Source organism: Corapipo altera, unplaced genomic scaffold, assembly GCF_003945725.1.
Source record: "Corapipo altera isolate COAL_440 unplaced genomic scaffold, ASM394572v1 161, whole genome shotgun sequence".
Classification (NCBI taxonomy): Eukaryota; Metazoa; Chordata; class Aves; order Passeriformes; family Pipridae; genus Corapipo; species Corapipo altera.
The window spans coordinates 1,532,082-1,550,183 of record NW_020884979.1 but is presented as its reverse complement, the minus strand read 5'-3'; the positions used below and the strand labels follow the sequence as shown (position 1 = coordinate 1,550,183).

Below are 18,102 nucleotides of genomic sequence, written 5' to 3'. Positions count from 1 at the left end.
AGCGCAGGATTTGGGCTGGCTCAGCTGTGTTTTACACCCCCATGAGATGCTATAACCCCTCCTGGTAGGCACTACCCTTGTGACCACCTGCACAGTCCCTATCCAAACTCACTGCTCTCCCAGGTGTTTGGGGGGAACTGTTCAGACCCCAAACCTCTCAGCCTTGGTGTTTGCTCCTCACACAAAGCCGAGAAGCACCCTTCTGCCATTTGGGACCTTTTCAATTTTTTTCTTTCCCCTTTCTTCTTCTCTAAAGGAGATTCAGAGAGGCAGATTTGTCATTCAGCTGAGATTTACCCTAATTTTTGAACTTCTAGTCTTATCCTGCCAGAGGGACCAGGTCCTATAGCTGGGATTGGAGTTGAGAATGTGTTTCCAGATCCCATGGAAATGGTGATGATGTTTCAACAGAGATTCTACCAGTTTGCACTGCTGCTGGAAGCTTTGCTCTCCTGCTGAGTCACCAAACCCCTCAAGTTTTCCAGGCCCCTTCCCGAGATTTTTTTCCTCAGTCCTGGGTGGATGCTCAAACAGCAAAGGCAGTGAAAGAACATGGGCCTTTTAGTGAAGTCACCCATTTCTTTGGTAACGGCTCCAAACCCTCCTAGAAGGGACCTTTCAGACTCAGTCACCCAGCACAGGCAGCACTGTGCCCATGGAGCTGGACTGGAGCCACCTCAATCTAAGTGGGCAGAAAGGGACCTGGACATGTCCCCAAGTGCCAGATCTACACATCTTTTATCCTCCCAGGGATGGTGACTCCACTACTGCCCTGGGCAGCCTATGCCAGTGCCTGACAGCCCTTTCCAGGAAGAAATTTTTCCTCACGTCCAGTCTAAACGTCCCCTGGCTGTTTCCTCTCATGCTGTGGCTTGCTCCCCGGGAGCAGAGCCCGACCCCATCTGACTCCACCATCCTGTCAGGAAGTTGTAGGGGGTAAGAAAACCCCCCTCCCCGAGTCTCCTTTTCTCCAGGATAGCCACCCCCATCTCCCTCAGCCTCCCCAAACGGTCCTTTCATCCACGAGCAGAGGAAAGGGATATACAGGGAGGGGTGGGGTGCCAGGTCTGATTCCTGCTGGAGATCCCCCAGGACAGCCACTACCCAGCTCCGAGGGACCTTGCAAGGGGCGAGAGGCAGAGTAGGGCTCCTGTCGCCTCTCCAGGAGTGGCTTTGCACGTGGAGCTGCAGATCAGCAGTGACCTCCAGTGGCTGCAGCCAAATCTAATGGAGATGTCAGGACAGAGCCCCTCCGCTCCGGCCCCGCAGGGGTGTCCCTCAGTCGGCACGCAGAGTCCTGGGACCTTTGTGATGGGTCAGGGCTGACCCCTGGCAGCCCTTTACCGCCCTGAGCTGGGTTCTGGGTGGCAATGCCATCCTCTCCTGGCCTCCAGGCTTGCCATCACAGGCGATTTCCCATATTTTCTTTTCCCCCGAAAGCCACACCGTTCCCAGGACATCTCGTACAGCCCTCAGGAGAGCACATGGACACCACTCACCAAACACGGCGATAAAACATTATCTGCCTGTCTATCCCAGCTGGCTCCAGAGACAAAACTAACACGAGAAAGTGTGCACAAAAGTGAGGGGAATGTGTGTGAGAGCATAGACCGTGGGCAGGGAGTAGCTCTCCCTGGGAGCCGAGTCTAAAGCACTGGGGCAGAACTCTGATCAGCCACTGCTCCTTCCTCAGCAACTTGTAATAAAAAGATCTTATTTCCTCACTGCTGGGCCCCAGTGACTTGCCGGGCTCCGTGAAAAAATTAAAAGAAAAAGTGGTTTGGAACTCACCAAAGCAGTGGTGTGAATCCCAGCACCGAACTGTGACAACAGCAGACCTCACACACAGCTGCAGTTGCATATCACAAGCCTCTGCTGCAGAACTTGCAGCTGCCCTGGGCCATGCACATCACACCAACAAACCTGCAAGGCTTCCCTGAAAGCCTGGGACGTGCACAGGGACACTTATCTGGGAGTCACAGCACCCTGGAGTCATGCTGGAGCAGACCATGGGTAAGCAGTGGAGCATCCATGGAGCAGCAACCGGCAGGGCTGCTGTTATAACCTGCCCAGCCACCAGGGATGGAGGGAAAAAGCTGTGAAGCTGCAATGGGACACAGCTGGGCAAACCACAGCAGCTGTGCCATGAGGTTATCCCTGCAGGAAAAGCTGGGGGAAAACTCAGGGCTGGGGCTGGTGAGTCAGGCAGGGAGCCTGGGAACTGGCTGAGCCGAGCCAACGAGTCTCCAGGGCTGGGATAAAACCCTCTGGCACATCAGGTCCAAAACCCATGGGAAAAAAGCTGATATTTTCCTAGAAAATTGTTCTACCCACTCCATCTTGGCCAAGAATGCAAGTATTTTCCTTTCTATAGGGAAACAGGTATTAGCAGTGTTTGAAGAGACAGCCAGAGTCCCAATTCTGTGTGGGACAAGGGTACAAAGGGTGACACGGGGATAAACACCTGCTCTGGCCCATCTCATAGAGTCAAAGAATCACAGAATGGTTTGGTTCGAAAGGGACCTTTACGCTCTCCTCGTTCCACCCTCCTGCCATGACCAGGACACCCTCCACCACACCAGCTTCTTTCAAGCCCTGTCCAACCTGGCCCGGCAAGAAACCCACTGACCACAACCACACCAGTTACAACCCTTGAGGTCTTTCCTATCCCTTTTAAAGCCAAAAAGCCTTCTCTGCCCAAATATTTTGGCTGTTGCAGCCTCATAGACGGAAGGTGCAGTGAGCCCCAGGTCTGCTATGTGAAAGGGAAGCATCCAACCACTTGGCAACAGACAGGTGGAAGAGGTTTTCCATGGCAAAAATCAAAGCACTTGAAAATGTGGAGTTTACTATTATGTACTTTGCTCTTGACGTTGACACATGGTTAATTAAGATGTGGTGTGTAGTCACTGTAGCAAGACAGAAAAGCTATACACAACTGAAATTATTACACATTGGATAACTTCTATGATTTGCAATTTGCAATCATTTATAAAAACAAGTGTTTAACAATGAAATTGTTTAACAATGAAATTGTTAAACAAGTGCTGCAAAGATCCAGAGGAATCCAGTGTGGTTGTATTTTAAGGAGTGACGTGGTTGGGTTTGGGTTTAACTTTTTAAGAAGGACTATTAACACAAGGAGAAGGACTGAGTAACTTCCTGCCAAAAGATGTAGAGATCCCACCACCACTGTGAGCACCTGAGGCCTGCAGGAGACATTTAGAAGGGAGTGAAGTAGGAAAGAGGAAAATAAAGCACTGTTTGAGGGATTACAGCAGCATCAATCACCACCACCACATCTATGAAGTTTTCATAGGAAGCACCCATTTTCCATGAGCATGGCTTTACAGCAGCTTCCAAGCTCCCTGAGAGCAAAGCCACGTTGCTGTCGTCTCCTAACCCATCCTTCCCTCCCTGTAAATGCCACCAGCTTGCCTTTGACCCCACGGTCCCCAATAAAGTGGCACTGGGGACCACTCAAGTGTCCCCTCTTGGCCATGCCCTGGAGTTCATTCATAGCTGCCTGCAAAGGGCAGGAAGAAAGGCAGGGAGTGCACATCCAGAGAGAAGTCTGGCTGCTCCCTCCGGCCCCTCCTCTCGCCTGCCTTGTCCTTGAGCGCTCCTTATTCCCAGCTGCTGTCTGGCAGCGTGCTCCTATCATCAGGTGCCGTCCTTCGGGCGGGCTATAAAGGCACGGCGGGATGCAGCGCGTTCCCGGAGGCATCCCTGCTCCTACCATGCTGCAAGCCACCGTCAAGCTGTGCTGCGGCATCGCCCACGATCCCCTCCGCCGTCTGCCCGGTAAGCCCCGCTCACCTCCCCTCCAAGCTCGGGAAAAACAGGCAGGACAGAGGGTCATGTCAAGTCTGCATCGGATGGGTGTCTCCTTAGGAATGTCACATCTATGGTCCCCCTGTGTTGTATCATGGACGGGGCAGTCTTGGGCCCAGGGCAGATGACCTCCCAGCAGGGATGTGGGGCACCCTGGAATCATCCCTGCCCGCTCTGTGCTCACCAAAGCCCACCCACCTCTCCCCTTAGGCTTGAAGACAGCAGCTGTTGCAGCAGTACAGAAGGACATCAGAGGGCTGGTGGCAAGAGGATTCCATCGCCTGCCTTCCAAAATTCCTCATTATCTTCAGAAGCTGATGGGGAAGGACACAGGTAAGCTCAGCCCGGGCCTGTGGGTCCCACCTTTCCTAGCCTTGCTCACAGCCTCCCTGCAGCACATGATGGAGGGAAGTGCACTAAAATGCACCCCCTCCCGCAAAATTGGACCCATGTTTCAGGGGACAAAGTGTCTTCTCACTGCTGGGCTGGTCTCCAGCTCTCTGCTGGCTAAATAGTATTCCCTGTGCTGATGGCAAGCTGGGTTAGTGGGAGAGCCTGAGGCTGTGGGAAGGTAAATAGCATTTGCTCACTGTAGAGGCAGCCAAAGCTTTTAGCAGAGGTCACAGGCACTTAGCCGTGTTTTGCTGCACTCCTGCTGTGTCCCTAGTTCCACCACTTACCTAAAGACTTGAAAATTGGCAAATTTATCTGCCTTTTTCGAAGTGTGGCTCGGTCCAAAGGCTGCCTGTGTGATGTTAGTAATACCCAAGCAACGTGCAATTTGTACCACAGTGTTACTGGGAATTGCTTTGGAAAACAATTTCAAAGAGCTTTCCAAGCAGTCAGCACAGACACAGCAGATGGAAGCCAGCAAGGTTTCCTGGACCAAGCCATCCCTCTGCTCAGCAGGGGACCAGTTGCATGGGAAGATCCAAGATTTCGGGTCAGCAAGCCTCTCCTGCTCCAGCTCCTTTGTACTTCTGTACCCGCAGCCATGTCCACAGGCAAAGCAGGGCTGGGGGGGTGTTTCACATTGCTCTGCCTTCCTCCTGCAGCTCCCTGTCCCAGGCCCACCAGCGGTGTCAGCCCCAGCCAGTCCTCCAGTGTGGACCTCTCCTGCATCCGCCAGGGAGAAAGGGCCCTGCAGCGAGCACTGAGCATCCTGCAGCAGCACACCAGCTGGCAGGCAGAGCCCGTGCTGGTAAACCCTCACCCCCTCTGTCCTTGGCTGCTTTGTGCCAGAAAAGCTCTCAAGGGGAGAAATTAGTCCAGGGAGGGAGGATCTGCTTCGCAGAATCACAGAATGATTTGGGTTGCAAGGCACCTTAAAGACCATCCAGTTCCAAGCCATGGGCAGGGACACCTTCCACTAGACCAGGTTGCTCCAAGCCCTGTCCAACCTGGCCTTGGACACTTCCAGGGCTGTAGTGGCATGGTTCAGATGTGCCAGTTTTGGGGGTGACTGGGGCTCTCTGCTCCCCCAGGACACCAGTGCCGCCGTGTCCAGCGCTGCCCTCCCCGGGCTCGGCAGGGTGTTTCGGGCAGAGGTGGTCCTGGCTGTGCCGGTGGCACAGCTGCACCAGGAGCTGTTTGAGAGGATGGAGCAGATGCCCCAGTGGAACCCAAACCTCAGTCAGGTGAAGGTAAGGTGGGGCAAGATGCCACCATGGGCAGATGGTCAAAAAATTTCCATTACCAGGGCTGCCAGCACCCAAAAAAACCCATATTTATGGGCAGTTTTAATATTGCTGGAGGATTAAAGCTAATTCCATGCTTCTGCAAGAGCAGGATATCACCCCAGGGAGAGGAAATGCGCTTTGCTGGCATGGCATTGTAAATGTGTCATTTCCAAGCTCTCTATTCCTCATGGTGCCAGTTCACAGAGGTTTTTCCATATCAGGGAATCTGACATTATTCAGACTCTAATGAGGAATCAGACAGCTCAAAAGAGGCAAAATCAAATATATTCACGCTGTAGGAAGCTTGTGTTGTCCTGGGCTTCTTTCTCAGCTCCCAAATTACAGCATATCCCTAAGGAAGCTGCCAGCCCCAGAAAGTCTCCCCTTACTCACCCAGGGTGGCTCAGATGCTCCCCAGCCTCTGCTTATTTATTGCTACCACTTACCTGTGCCTTCTGGAAAAGAAACAGCATCAAGAAGCTCCCATCACAGATTAAATAATAAAAAAAACCAAAAGCTGCAAAATCATCCCTTTTCCCTCTTGGAGACTGGAATTTAATTACTACCAGGTGCCAGCCCCAAAAACCTCTTTTCGCTGCTGCTTCTGCCCACGCCGCTGTCCGCACGGTGGCTTAGGGGGAGGAGTAAGGGGGTGTCAGAAATGTCCCCGGAGGGGCAGCCACAGGGAGCCTAATCCTAATTCCTGGCATGTTCCTTGCTCCGGCAGGTGCTGCGGCGCGTCGGGACGGACACGCTGGTGACACACGAAGTCACCACTCCCAGCCCGGGCAACCTGGTGGGGCAGCGGGACTTGGTCAGCGTGCGGCACCGCGGGAGGAGGGGCGCGGCCATCTACCTGGTGGGCACTGCCACCCGCGCCGAGCCGCTGCCCCCGCAGGAAGGGTGCATCAGGTAAGGTAACTCCCCCTTTCCCCCCAAAAGGACCGTCACGGGGTATCGTGTCTCTGCAGAGGGGGGGGCCACCAGTGCAGCCCTGAACGTGGGCACCGGTCACAGCAAGGGAGGCACGCCGAGGGCTGCAGCCCCGCTGGGTTTGCTCTGGGACCTCCTTGCCCCCGTGTGCCCCCCGGGGGGGACCCTCACTGCCTGCTCCCCTGCAGGGCCGAGTCCCGGCTCAGCTGCATCGTCCTGCAGCCGCTGGCGGGGGACCCCGGCCGGACCCGCCTCACCTGGCTCCTGAGCATGGACCTGAAGGCAAGTGCCACCTGGGCAGGGACAGTGAGGGGTGCACACCCCACTGTGCAAAGCCCCCTCCTCCCTTTGGCCCGGCAGGACCAACCTTGGGCGTGTTTTCTCTCCCCCAGGGCTGGATCCCCGCAGCCGTGCTTCACCGGGTCCTGCCACAATCCCAAGCCGACTTCATCGAGCACCTCCACCGGCACCTCTCTGCCACCGCGGGCCCCTGAGCTGCGGGGAGACGGGCTCTGCCCGGGGAGGAGCGAAGGGGCCAGAGCTGGAGACTCATTCCTGGCTCAAAGCAAGGCTGGATGGGGCTCAGAGCAACCTGGTCTAGCAGAAGGGAGTTGGAACAAGACGATCTTTAAGGTCCCTTCCAACCCAAACCATTCCATGATTCTCCACTCATTGCCAGTGATGGAGTGAGACAGTGCACCCACCAAGCAACTCTGGGCACAGAGAACACATTCTCTTCTCCCAGCACCGTGCTTCTGCTTCAAGGATGGAGTGGAGCATCCAAAAGATGGGAAAACCAAGGCTGCACTAAGCCTTGCACAAGGAGTTACCTAAAAACCCCGGCAAAAGCAGCTGTGTTCATCAGCATACAGGAGCAGCTTTTTGGCCTGAACTAGCAACACATCAATATTTATTTTTGCAATGGCCAAACCACCTACTTATGTGTGTGTATACGCATACACATAGAGGTTTTTCCCCTGCTCAAAACAGCAATGTGAAATTCTGGCTGACAAAGAGGAGTGGCTGGGTTGAAATAACGTAAAATAAACCCATTTCAACAACCGTTTGTATTTCCCCCTTCACACACCCACCCCACAAAAAAAATTAGCAGCAAGAGATTTTTATGTGGATTTCTTTTTCTTTTTTTACATTATGTTAGAGTTCCAAAAAGAAAAAAAAAAACAACAAAATTAATAAATATTAAAAGTTAAAAAGCTCTGAATCTCATATGTACAAAATTTTATACATCGTGGTAACACTGGACAAGGGTTGTATCACCGGAATGACATGATGGCTCTGCCAGGCCCAGGAGGATGAAGGAGACTAGGGGACTAGAGTCATCCTCTCCTCCTGGAGACAGGATCAAATCCCTGTGTAGCCAGAGCTACCCAAGCTCAGCCTGCCCTCAGCTGGAATAAATTCCCCATCCCTGGCAGTGTCCAAGGCCACCAAGGACAGGGCTCAGAGCAACCTGGTCTAGTGGAAGGTGTCCCTGCCCATGGCAGGGGTTGGAACAAGATGAGCTTTAAGGTCCCTTCCAACCCCAACCATTCCAGGATTCCATGAAGTACCCAGTGCTGGGTGCCAGCCCTGCAGCATCACCGCCCCAGAGCAGTGGGGGGGGGGGGGATTATCACACCCTGCTTTGAATCTCCCCCACCTCTCAGCTTGAGGTCAGGGTTAGCACCTGCAGCGCAGCTCCCCTTGCCTAAATTCCCCCCAGGGGACCCCAGCTGTGGGGTGTGAGGGGCCTCTGCTCCGAGGTACAACAAGGAACCACTGCAAATATTCCTAATGCAATAAAGCACCAATGCCCAGGCCAGCACTGAAGAGGGGGGAAGGCTGGGGGTGCAGCTGGGAATTTGGGAGGAAGAACATCACAGCCCATTTTTGAGGGGGAAGGGGGTCTTTCTCTTATGCTCCTTGGACAGTAAACGAAGCATTATCTTTGGCACAATAAATAAATGCTGGCACTCCCGTGGAGGGCAGTGGAGAGGCTGGCAAGGGGCCCGGCGATCTGAGGGATGAATCCCGCCCTGGCACACCCACAGCACCTCGTGGGTCCTGTGGGTGCCAATACCTGCACGACTTGGATCTGGGCACCCCCCAGGCACCCTCCACGTGCCCGCTCCCACAAGGTGTGCCAGTTGCTTGGCTCAGACAGATGGGGGGCTTTTTTCCTATCTTTTGGGATGCCCACCTAATGCCAAAGGGCAGCACCTGGGAGCAGGGGACCTGCAGCCTCAGGTGCTTTGAGAGTAGTTGGATAAATGTGTGTCCAGCCGTGACTTGGCAGCGATCTGGGGGCAGTAGGGTGAACAAGCCACCCTCTTCACATCTCTTCAGCCCTTTTTATGCTGCTGGGAAGCTCTGGGGGAGTGTGGCAGTGTCCAGTTAGGAATACAGAGAGGTCTCCATCCATTTCAGCCAAAGCAGGTATCTCAACCCCTCCCCTGCTGCAATCCAAGCCAGACCAGAAAAGTCACCCCAGGCCACTTTACCAGCAAGCCCCAGACACCCGAAGAGCTTACAGACACTGTCCCTAGGGATGCCCCATCCTGCTCCTTGGACACCAGGGAAGCAGCACCAACAGGGCCAGCGGATGCACCCACACCACACACGTGCTGCCAAGACATTCCCCACTTTGCAATTCCAAACTGGTCCGTCTGCCAAGCCTTGCCTTCCTCAGACTCCATCTCTGTGCCCAAATCCTCCTCCCTAGGGCAGCACTCACCACCATGGATACCCTCCTTCCCCTGCCACTGCACCTGGGGGTGCCCAACGCCCTCAGCTGGGAGGCTGCACAGCCGTAAACACCAAAACCAGGGCAGCCCCCTCGGGGACACCATTCTGGGGAGGTTTTAAGGACTGTAACTCCTCCAGGCAGACCCTGTGCCCAGAGCTGGCCTGACACCTGGCAAGGTGTGCCCGGCCCGAGGTTCCTAAAGTGCTGTGCATACCTTTACTACTTGGCACTATAATTTTTAATGGCATTAATCACCCCCCTTTCACTCCTTCCCACGCTACAAAAGATGCAGATGAATCTTCCTCCCTCCTCGCTTTCTAACTGCCCCTAAAATCCACTTCCTGTTTCCCAGTCACCTCCACTTCCCTCCAGCAGGTGTTGATGCCCTACAGGCACTGGGTACAAGGTGCAGGGATGAGGCTGGTTGTCCTGGGGAGGCTGGGCATCGCTATCAGCTCAAGGCTGGCCAAGGGCAGTATTGGCTAAAAAAGTCACTCCCAAGTGACAGGCATTTTTTACATCAATTTTTGGTCTTTGACCTGGTTCTTATTGCTCACATTGGAATTTCCTGGACCATTTCCTGCCTCCAGGACAGAAGCTGCTCTATGTTTTTCACGCTCCACCTTCTCCCAGACAGGTTTCGAAAACTCTCTACCCCAACAGGGACAGCCCAGAGCAGCATTTTGGGATTTTCCCACAATTCCCCCTCCCCTCACCACCTCCCTCCAGTTCCTTGCCCCCTCAGATTCCCAGTATCCTCCCACTGCTACCCCCACAAGCTCTGAGGCTGAGCTGCCAAGGACCCTCCTCTCCTGTGTTGCTGCTTGGAGTAGGGAAAGGAAAAAGCAATATTAAAGCCACTCTCTTCCCAAATCTTTTTAGCACCTTGGGAGGAAGCAGCCTGTCTACCCACAGTGTTTTTTTGTTCCTTTTCACCTTTTTTTTCCATGGCGTTGTCAGAAAAACGTCACGGTCGGGAGGGCAAGGGGGATCACAAGAAATAAGTGGTTTTCCTGGGAATTTCTGGGTGTGGAGCCAGGTCATTTCCAAACCTGGCAGTGTCACCCACGAAAACCATCGCTAGAAGTGGGGGGAGAGAGGAAAAAGAAGGGGGAAAAGGGAGGGAAGGAGAGAGAAAGGCTTCCCCTGCCCCACGGTGAGGTGGCCCCAAGTGGGTTACCTGGCTGCCTGGCCCCTGCTCGGCTCACTCGGGGCCGGCAGCCCCCCAGGGAAAGCACCACTGCTGGATATCCCAGGTGTTGGAGTGGGGTCCCCACCCGGTGTGGGGTATGGGGAGAGTGCCGGAGCGGGGCTGGGAGCGGTGATTCCCGAGGGAGCGCTGGGGCCGGTGACGGGGGTTGAGCTGGTGGTGGAGGAGGCTTTCTTGCCACAGGATTCACAGCAGAGTTTGTTGTATCCAGGGATGGAGCAGTAGCGAGCCAGAACCTCCATCTGGCAGAAGATGGACTTGTCCCCGAGGCAAGGCTCCCCTGGAGAGGGACAGCAGCATCAGCACAAGATAAATCCCACTCTTGCACCTTTGCAACAGCCCCAAAGGCAACCAGGTGCCCTTTCAGGGCGCTGTCTATCCACAAAGCAATGGAGGAAGAGGGACTCGGAAAATGAAGCCAAAGCACTCAAGGATTCTGTGCACGGAGAAAAAAAGAGAGAACAAGGGATGCTCCAAACCAGCATCCTACATCGGAGCGGGATGCGACTCACCCCAGTTAGGAAAGACTCTTGCTCAGAGCAAGGGACAAAAGCTAGAAAAAGCAAAAAAAATTCCAAGATAAAGAGAGCATAAAATCTGGGAGGCAAAAGGAATGCAACACAGAAACTGCAAGAGCCTGGGCTCCACGAGATGGCAACCGAGTTGCAGGCTTTGGAGCAGAGGCACCAGGGATGCAGCAGCTGAGGGTAAAACTCCCCAAAAGCACTGCTGGATGTGTCCCCTCTGCCAGCTGCCTGCATTTCCCACAGGGAGGTGGAGATGGCCTCGGGAGGGTTATCACAGGAAGCATTGCCCTCACACAAGCAGGGACACTTACTAGAGGAGATCTTGCTAACGGGGTTTTTGGCTCCATCCTGGGGCACCCGCTGGCCTTTGGTGGGGCTGTGGTCACCGGCGTCGGCACTGGTGGTGATGCCAGAGAGCTTCCCTGCTGAGAGAGCACCACGATGCCCAGAAACCACAGGAGGCTGAGGGCACTCAAAATAGCTCGGGAGGGTGTTTTGGTGAGGGATTTGCTTTGTTTTAAGGGATTTCCTTAGCGATGAAGTCCTTTAGGGAACACCCAGTTGGCCCAGCACCTCAGCCACCCAAAAACCGCCCAGGGTGCCCATCTCCATTGTACACTCAGCTCATCACACCCTCAAACTGCCAGAAAACCCAAAACCAGACAATATCAGGGTAAAGAACTAAAAAGGGAAATATTCTGGCTGGTGTTTAACTCGTTCTCTGCCAGCAGCTGATGTTCAACCTGACCTTCTCTTCTGGCACCTCCTGAAGCCACAATGGGCTGGAGACACGCGTGAAGGTTGAGCCCCACCAGCGTGTGCCCCATCCCAGTGCCACCTCCAGCTCCCTCCCCCTCCTCTCACCTGGGCAGAGGGCCATGTGGCAGCCCTGGATGGCCTCTGGTTTGTCTCCCTCACAGCGCCCGCCGCTCTCGCTGCCCTTGCACACCACCTGCCGCTGCTGGACACCCTCCCCGCAGGTCGCTGAGCACTGCACCCAGACAGACAGACAGACAGACAGACAGTGATGGGGTGGGGGGAGCCCCCACACCCCGACAGCACCCGGGGGGGCATCTGAAGTATGTGCAGATACGACTGCTCGGGTGGATATTGCTTTCTAATATGGGGTTTCCCTCCCTGTCTCCAGCAAACCCCCACGCTCTCCACTGGGGTGCACAGGGGTGTTCTCCTCTCTCTAATTTGGAGTGAACCAGTGAAAAACATCGCTGGCTCTTGTGCCCTTATCTCCATCTGGAAGTGTCCAAGGCCAGGACAGACAGGGCTTGGAGCAACCTGCTCTAATAGAAGGTGTCCCTGCCCACAGCAGGGGGGTTGGACTAGATAACCTTTAAAGCTCTTTTTCAACCCAAATCATTCTAGGATTCTACTCCACGACCCCTATCAGCACCTATCCTTCACATTCGGCTCCCATATCCCTTCTCCCAGGCACTTCCCACCACCTCCATCTTCCCCCCCCAGCCCGGCTCACCTCGGACCAGGCTCCCGTCCTCCACTGGGCGGGGCAGGGCAGGCGGGCGCAGGGCCGGCGGGTCTCGGGGCGCTGCCCGGGGCAGTACTTGGTGTGCAGGGTGCGGTTGGTGCCGTCCTGCAGGCGCTGCACGCACTGCACCGCCCGCGCCTGCACCCCCAGCTTCCCGCAGGAGCGGCTGCAGGCACCCCACTCCTCGGCCACCCAGCTGCCAGGGCGGGAAGACGGACAGGGAGGAGGCGTCAGAGACTCTCAGGCTTGTGCTGGGAATGCTCCCAGTGCAGCCCCGAAGAGAGATGCGAGCACCTCGGGCCGGGTGGGGAGCACTTACATGGGCTGGGAGCACTCCTGGAGGTTACAGCGCCGCCGGATTGGCTTCGGCTTCTTGCCGTTGTCACAGAAGTTTCTGTGCACCATCCGGTTGTCGCTTTTCCGACGGCAGCCGTACTTGGTGTACTGGATGCCTGGGGGGTGAGAGAGTGTGGGCAGCGAGGTGACGGGTGTGGGGTTCACACTGGGTCCCCACCAGGTCCCTCTCCTGCATTCTGTGGGAACGAGGGCTCTCAGATGTCACTGCTGGGGTGTGACCCAAGCGGTGCATCACCCAGGCTTGCAGAGGATGCTCACGTGGATGCTGGACACCCCCCCCAGACTCCTGGGGTCACTCAAGCTGCCACGGGGTGCAGGTGTCCCTGTTCATTGGGGGGGGTTGGACTAGATGACATTTAAAGGGTCCATCCAACCCAAAACATACTGTAATTCTATAACATCTTGCCCGTTATTTGAGGATCAGATCCCACTGGCCATGTGGAAGCAAGGCTTTCATCAGCAAACCCCACAACACCAGTGTATGGGTACACGTGCTTCTTCCCAGAGGGAAAAACCCAGCAATAATCCTGCCAGGAGCTCCTGTGTGCTACCTGCTGCACCTCTCAGCACTTCCTGGTGTGTCCACACCTATGTCCATGCAAACTTGAGGAGCCAGTCATCTGCAAGATCACTATTCCTTGGCTCAAATCCAGTTAAAAACAACCAAGGAATTCAAAAATCATAGCAGGCCCACGGATAGACAGGCAAAGGTTATGCACACACGATCATGTAAGCCTGCTTCTGTAAGAAATCTGGCTAAAATGCTCACCTAAACTGCTCTGCAATAATTTTTCCAAGCCAGAGACACCCCGAAGGGCTCCCGCACCCTCTAACGTGCCCAAGCATCCCTCCCAAGCACGCACTGCAGGCTGTTATGAAAGGGAAAGCTACCTCCTCCACACGCCTTGGAGCACTGGGACCAGCTCTTGAGGGCCCACTCGTAGGAATCCATCTCCTCAAGCAGGACGTTGTTGTTTCCGATCATGGGCAGCAGGTCCTCGTGGATGATGTACCTGTACATCAGGCTACTCCTCGCCTCCTCCTCCTGAGGGATGACCTGCAGGCACAGAGGGGGAGAGGGGGAAGGAGTGATGCCATGGGAGAGGAAAGGGAAGAGGAGGCCATCAAAGGATGAAATAAGTCATCAATGACCATGTGGGATGGTGGCCTATGCCCAGAACCAGGGGGGGATACAGGGGTGGATGGGAGCGCAGACCTGCTCTTCCCCAGGTGCCCAGGGAACTCAATCCCTAACTCTCCCAAATGCCACATAACTAAAATGGGACATGGAGTCGTAATCAATTGCTGCACAGAGCCAAATGCAGTTGGACTCAAAGGCAAGTGCCCAAGCAATGCCTCCTTATGCCATTCTTGCATGCAGCCCATTATCCCTCGCTTTTGGCTGGCTCATCCCCTGAATTTAATGATGTGCCCTATACCCTTTCTTTACCAAAGTCTTTTCACCACTTCCCACCTCAGACCACTTGCCCTCTCTGTGACAGTCACCCCCAACCCCCCCAGAATACATCCAGTCAGCCTTACCAAAACACTGATGGCCTCATGCAGGGGACCACTGGTTTTCAGGCTCTCCTTGTCCTGTTCAACAGTGTATTCCCACTCCAAGCCCATCTCAATGAACACTTGGCTTTTGGCTTCTTTGCCCTTGGCATTCAGGATGAAGTTACCCGTGGCTTGATTCTTAACAGCTGGAGGAGAAAGGAGGTATTTCAACATCATTCCCTCTGGTCGCTGCCTTTGGAGGACTGGGATGACCCAAATAAGACCCTTTTGGGCAGGAATTATCAGAACAGGGATGAAAAAGAGTGAAGGCAGAAGCGGACTACAGCGTGCTCACCAATGCTGTGGGACGCCGGCTCCACCTCTTCTATCTGAAGGTGCCTCGCTCCAGCTGGAATCTCAAACATCTTCAAAACACCTACTGAAAGGGAGGGAGGAAGGTTGGAGGAAGAGAAAGAGCAGGTGTGTTCCAACTGGACACACGTGTGAATCCAGTTGGGCCTGACAGAATCTGCTCCCAGACTCTCACCTGACTGCTTGGGGGTCTTGGCCAGTGTGCCCTTCACCGTCCGGCAGTGGGAATTGTCCCCCCCACAGACCCCACACTTGTCATCCTGCTTCAGGGAGCCAACCTCCTTGTCACAGCCCACGTGCTGTCACCCATGGGGAAGAGAGAACAAGCCCAGGGTTACATCGCTGCAGCCCAGTCCATTACCCTGCTGCCCCCTTGGCTGCCCACAGGCTTAAAACACGTGTCCCCAAGGGGCTATGGGTCAAGGAGGTGCACAAGCTCAGGCCTGGAGAGGGGAAGGACAGGGAGAACCCCACAGCAGCTCCTCACCACGCACTCGCCCCGGACACAGACGCTATAGGGGTCTCGGTAGCTGCACCGGGTCCCGTCATGAACGACCTGGTTCATGAACACCACGTCCCCCGTGCCCTCAGACTGGCAGATCAGCTCACACTTCTGAGCATCTGTGGCAAAAGAAAGAGGAAAGGGGAAAAAAAGAGGGGGGGAAAAAAAGAGGGTTTGTGGAAATACTTTAGGGTGAGTGAAGAATGAAACCCATCTCAGCTCATATCCCTGAGCACACCAGATTTCCAAAGCCCGGGTTATTCACGTGCCTGATCTCCCACGGCCATTTGCTGCTCAAGAACCTGCATTTTTGCCCAGCACACTCAGGAAATTAGGAGAAGGATGGGACGCACTACGTGACACTGCAATGCAAGATGGTCCTGGCTCCCAGCCCAGCCTGGAGCAGACATTCCCCACTGCAGCTCCAGGAGCAAACAGGTAGCTCTGCCATGGAGACAGGCTGGGAGAGCTGGGGATATTCAGCTTGGAGAAAGGAATGTTCCAGGGAGACCTTAGAGCTCCTCCCAGTATCTAAAGAGGTTCCAAGAGAGCTGGAGAGGGATTTGGGACAAAGGAGAAGGGCCTGGAAGGACAGGACAAGGGGGAATGGTTTCAAACTGACAGAGGGCAGGGTTAGATGGGATATTGGGAAGAAATTCTTCCCTTAGAGGGTGGGGAGGCCCTGGCACAGGTTGCCTGGAGAAGCTGTGGCTGCTCCATCTCAGGTTGGACGGGGCTTTGAGCAACCCGGGACAGGTGTTCCTGCCCATAGCAGGGGGTGGAACAAGGTGATCTTTTAGGTCACTTCCAACCCAAACTGTTCTAGGATTCTACGATTTTAAAGACCTGCCTTGTTGCACAATAGTCTCCAGCTCAGCCTCTTCCCACCACCCACCACCAGTGCAGCTGGCACAGCCTCCATCCCCTGGTGATGGCCACAGCCTCCTCTGGGAAGGGAGGCAGTTTGCTTACAGCTCCTTTGCCAGGACCCGCTGCCACTCACCATCGTGGTGCTCGTAGGGAAGCCAGGAATGTTTGCTGTTCTGGTGGGTGTAGTAGGAGTTGCGCTTGGAGCACTGTTGGGCACGGAAATCCTGGTAGGGCCCCGGGCACTCCTCGGCATTGCACACCTGGTACTCATAGGTGGCACCCGGGCAGTGGCGCCCACCGTATGCCGGGCTGGAAAATAAATGCAGCGGGTTATAAGAGCGCCAGAGAGGGGAGGATGTTCAAACCCAACACAGCTCAGCACCTAAACGCAGGCACAGCTCACACAGGAACAGATGTCCCCATCCCTGCCAACACAGGGGAGAGCCAGGAACCTCTGGTTCTCGGCCACTTCCAGTTTTACCCCTGCTAAAAGGGAGGGAGGAGAGATCCAGACGTACGGCGGGTTGTCGCAGCTCCGGCTGCGGGATCGCACACCTCCCCCACAGGTCCTGGAGCACGAGCCGAACTTGGACCAGGAGCTCCAGCTGCCGTCCTGGCTGTATGGCTGCTCCGACGTCTTCCAGATGCAGTGGCCCTTGAAGCACCACTGGAAGGGAGGAGAAGGAGGGGTGAGCTCCCCACCTGCCTCTTCCAAAGTGCTCAGTGAAGAGCCCTCCCGCACCCACAGTACTACAGGAACGGTGCAGCACAGGAGGAAGGCGCTCTTCAGTGTGCCCTCGGGCACATCCCCCTCCAGAGGAAGCAGGACCAGCCCCTACCTTGCCCGGAGAGCACTCAGTCCCATCCAAGGGTGGTCCCTTCTTGGTCTTGCAGAAGTAGGGGTTGTCCGGGTGGCTGCACCAGAGCTGCTTGCAGGGGTCGAAGGTGCGGAACTGGGGAGCACAGAGGGGCTGGGCTGGGACAGCAGCAGCAAGTCCCAGAAGGCTCGTGGCACCCAGCCCGGCTGGGGGTCCCGGGGAGGGGGCACGGCGCGGCTGTACGACCCGTACTCACCGCCGTGCACGTCTTGTAGCCCACGCCGAAGTCGAAGCGGCACTGCTCGTCCATGGAGTAGTTGATGCCTGGCAGCTCGGGTAATGTGGGCCACTGGTGCTCAAAGGGGTCATCCAGGAGGCAGTCGTAGGAACTGCAGAGACACAAGGCAGAGTCAGAGGTGGAGCATTTCCCTCCATCACCCCCATCCCTCAGCTCCAGGCCTCTCTCCAAATTCAGGTTTTGATACGTCTGAATTATCACAGAATTCTAGAATGGTTTGGTTTGGAAGGGACCTTAAAGCTCATCTCATTCCAACCACCTGCCATGGGCAGGGACACCTTCCACTAGATCAGGTTGATTCAAGCCACAAAGTGGTCTTGGACACTTCCAGAGATGGGGCAGCCACAGTTCCACTGGGCAATCTCTGCCAGGGCCTCACCATCCTCACAGGGAAGAACTTCTTCCTAATCTCTAATCCAACCCTACCCTGTATCAGTGGGAAGCCATTCCCCCTTGTCCTGTCCCTCCAGACCCTTGTCCAAAGTCCCTCTCCAGCTCTCTTGGAGCCCCTTTAGGCCCTGGAAGGGGCTCTCAGGTCTCCCTGGAGCCTTCTATTCTCCAGGTGAACACCCCTAGCTCTCCCAGTCTGTCTCCATAGCAGGGGTGCTCCAGCCCTCAGAGAACCTTTGGCTACAAAACACCACCAGTCGTGCCACCTAAAGGGAGAACCTCCCCTCCCAGTTCGGATTGACTCACTGGATGTAGCGGTTGAGCTCCTGTTTGCTGCAGCGGGACCAGTGGTAGCGGTGGAAGGCGGCCTGGACCAGCGGGGCCATGATGCTCCCCATGCTGGTCTCGTCGGCGCAGCGGTTGCCCTGCCCATCGTGCTCCATGCCTAACCTGGTGGGAAAAGGGATTTCTGCACCAGTAGAAAGCATGCTGTGCAAAGCGAGGGGCTCCCACCACGCTTGTCCCGCTGCCGAACAGGCACAGCCCACTCTGCCCCCGTGACTTA

The 18,102-nt window shown here is 55.4% G+C and overlaps 2 protein-coding genes across 2 annotated transcripts in view; one reads left to right on the top strand and one right to left on the bottom strand.

The window, feature by feature from the left end:
* Nucleotides 1-3,704: 3,704 nt before the first annotated feature.
* LOC113957809 (steroidogenic acute regulatory protein, mitochondrial-like) lies at nt 3,705-6,940 on the top strand. The gene is made up of 7 exons (XM_027665598.1): nt 3,705-3,804; nt 4,045-4,167; nt 4,890-5,035; nt 5,319-5,477; nt 6,241-6,425; nt 6,635-6,728; nt 6,839-6,940. Exons 1-7 carry the CDS (start codon nt 3,705-3,707, stop codon nt 6,938-6,940), a joined length of 909 nt encoding a protein of 302 aa, XP_027521399.1.
* A 1,044-nt stretch (nt 6,941-7,984) lies between these two features.
* ADAMTS14 (ADAM metallopeptidase with thrombospondin type 1 motif 14) overlaps nt 7,985-18,102 on the bottom strand; it is a 32,541-nt gene continuing 22,423 nt past the window's right edge. The window contains exons 8-22 of the mRNA XM_027665664.1: nt 17,844-17,987; nt 17,106-17,238; nt 16,871-16,984; nt 16,550-16,698; nt 16,165-16,340; nt 15,147-15,280; nt 14,835-14,958; nt 14,643-14,726; nt 14,330-14,493; nt 13,679-13,844; nt 12,750-12,882; nt 12,419-12,626; nt 11,794-11,920; nt 11,241-11,351; nt 7,985-10,682 (exon numbers count right to left, since the gene is read on the bottom strand). Coding sequence (XP_027521465.1) covers nt 10,369-10,682; nt 11,241-11,351; nt 11,794-11,920; nt 12,419-12,626; nt 12,750-12,882; nt 13,679-13,844; nt 14,330-14,493; nt 14,643-14,726; nt 14,835-14,958; nt 15,147-15,280; nt 16,165-16,340; nt 16,550-16,698; nt 16,871-16,984; nt 17,106-17,238; nt 17,844-17,987 — 2,281 coding nt within the window. The 3' untranslated portion in view covers nt 7,985-10,368. The remainder of the gene's footprint in view (nt 10,683-11,240; nt 11,352-11,793; nt 11,921-12,418; nt 12,627-12,749; nt 12,883-13,678; nt 13,845-14,329; nt 14,494-14,642; nt 14,727-14,834; nt 14,959-15,146; nt 15,281-16,164; nt 16,341-16,549; nt 16,699-16,870; nt 16,985-17,105; nt 17,239-17,843; nt 17,988-18,102) is intronic.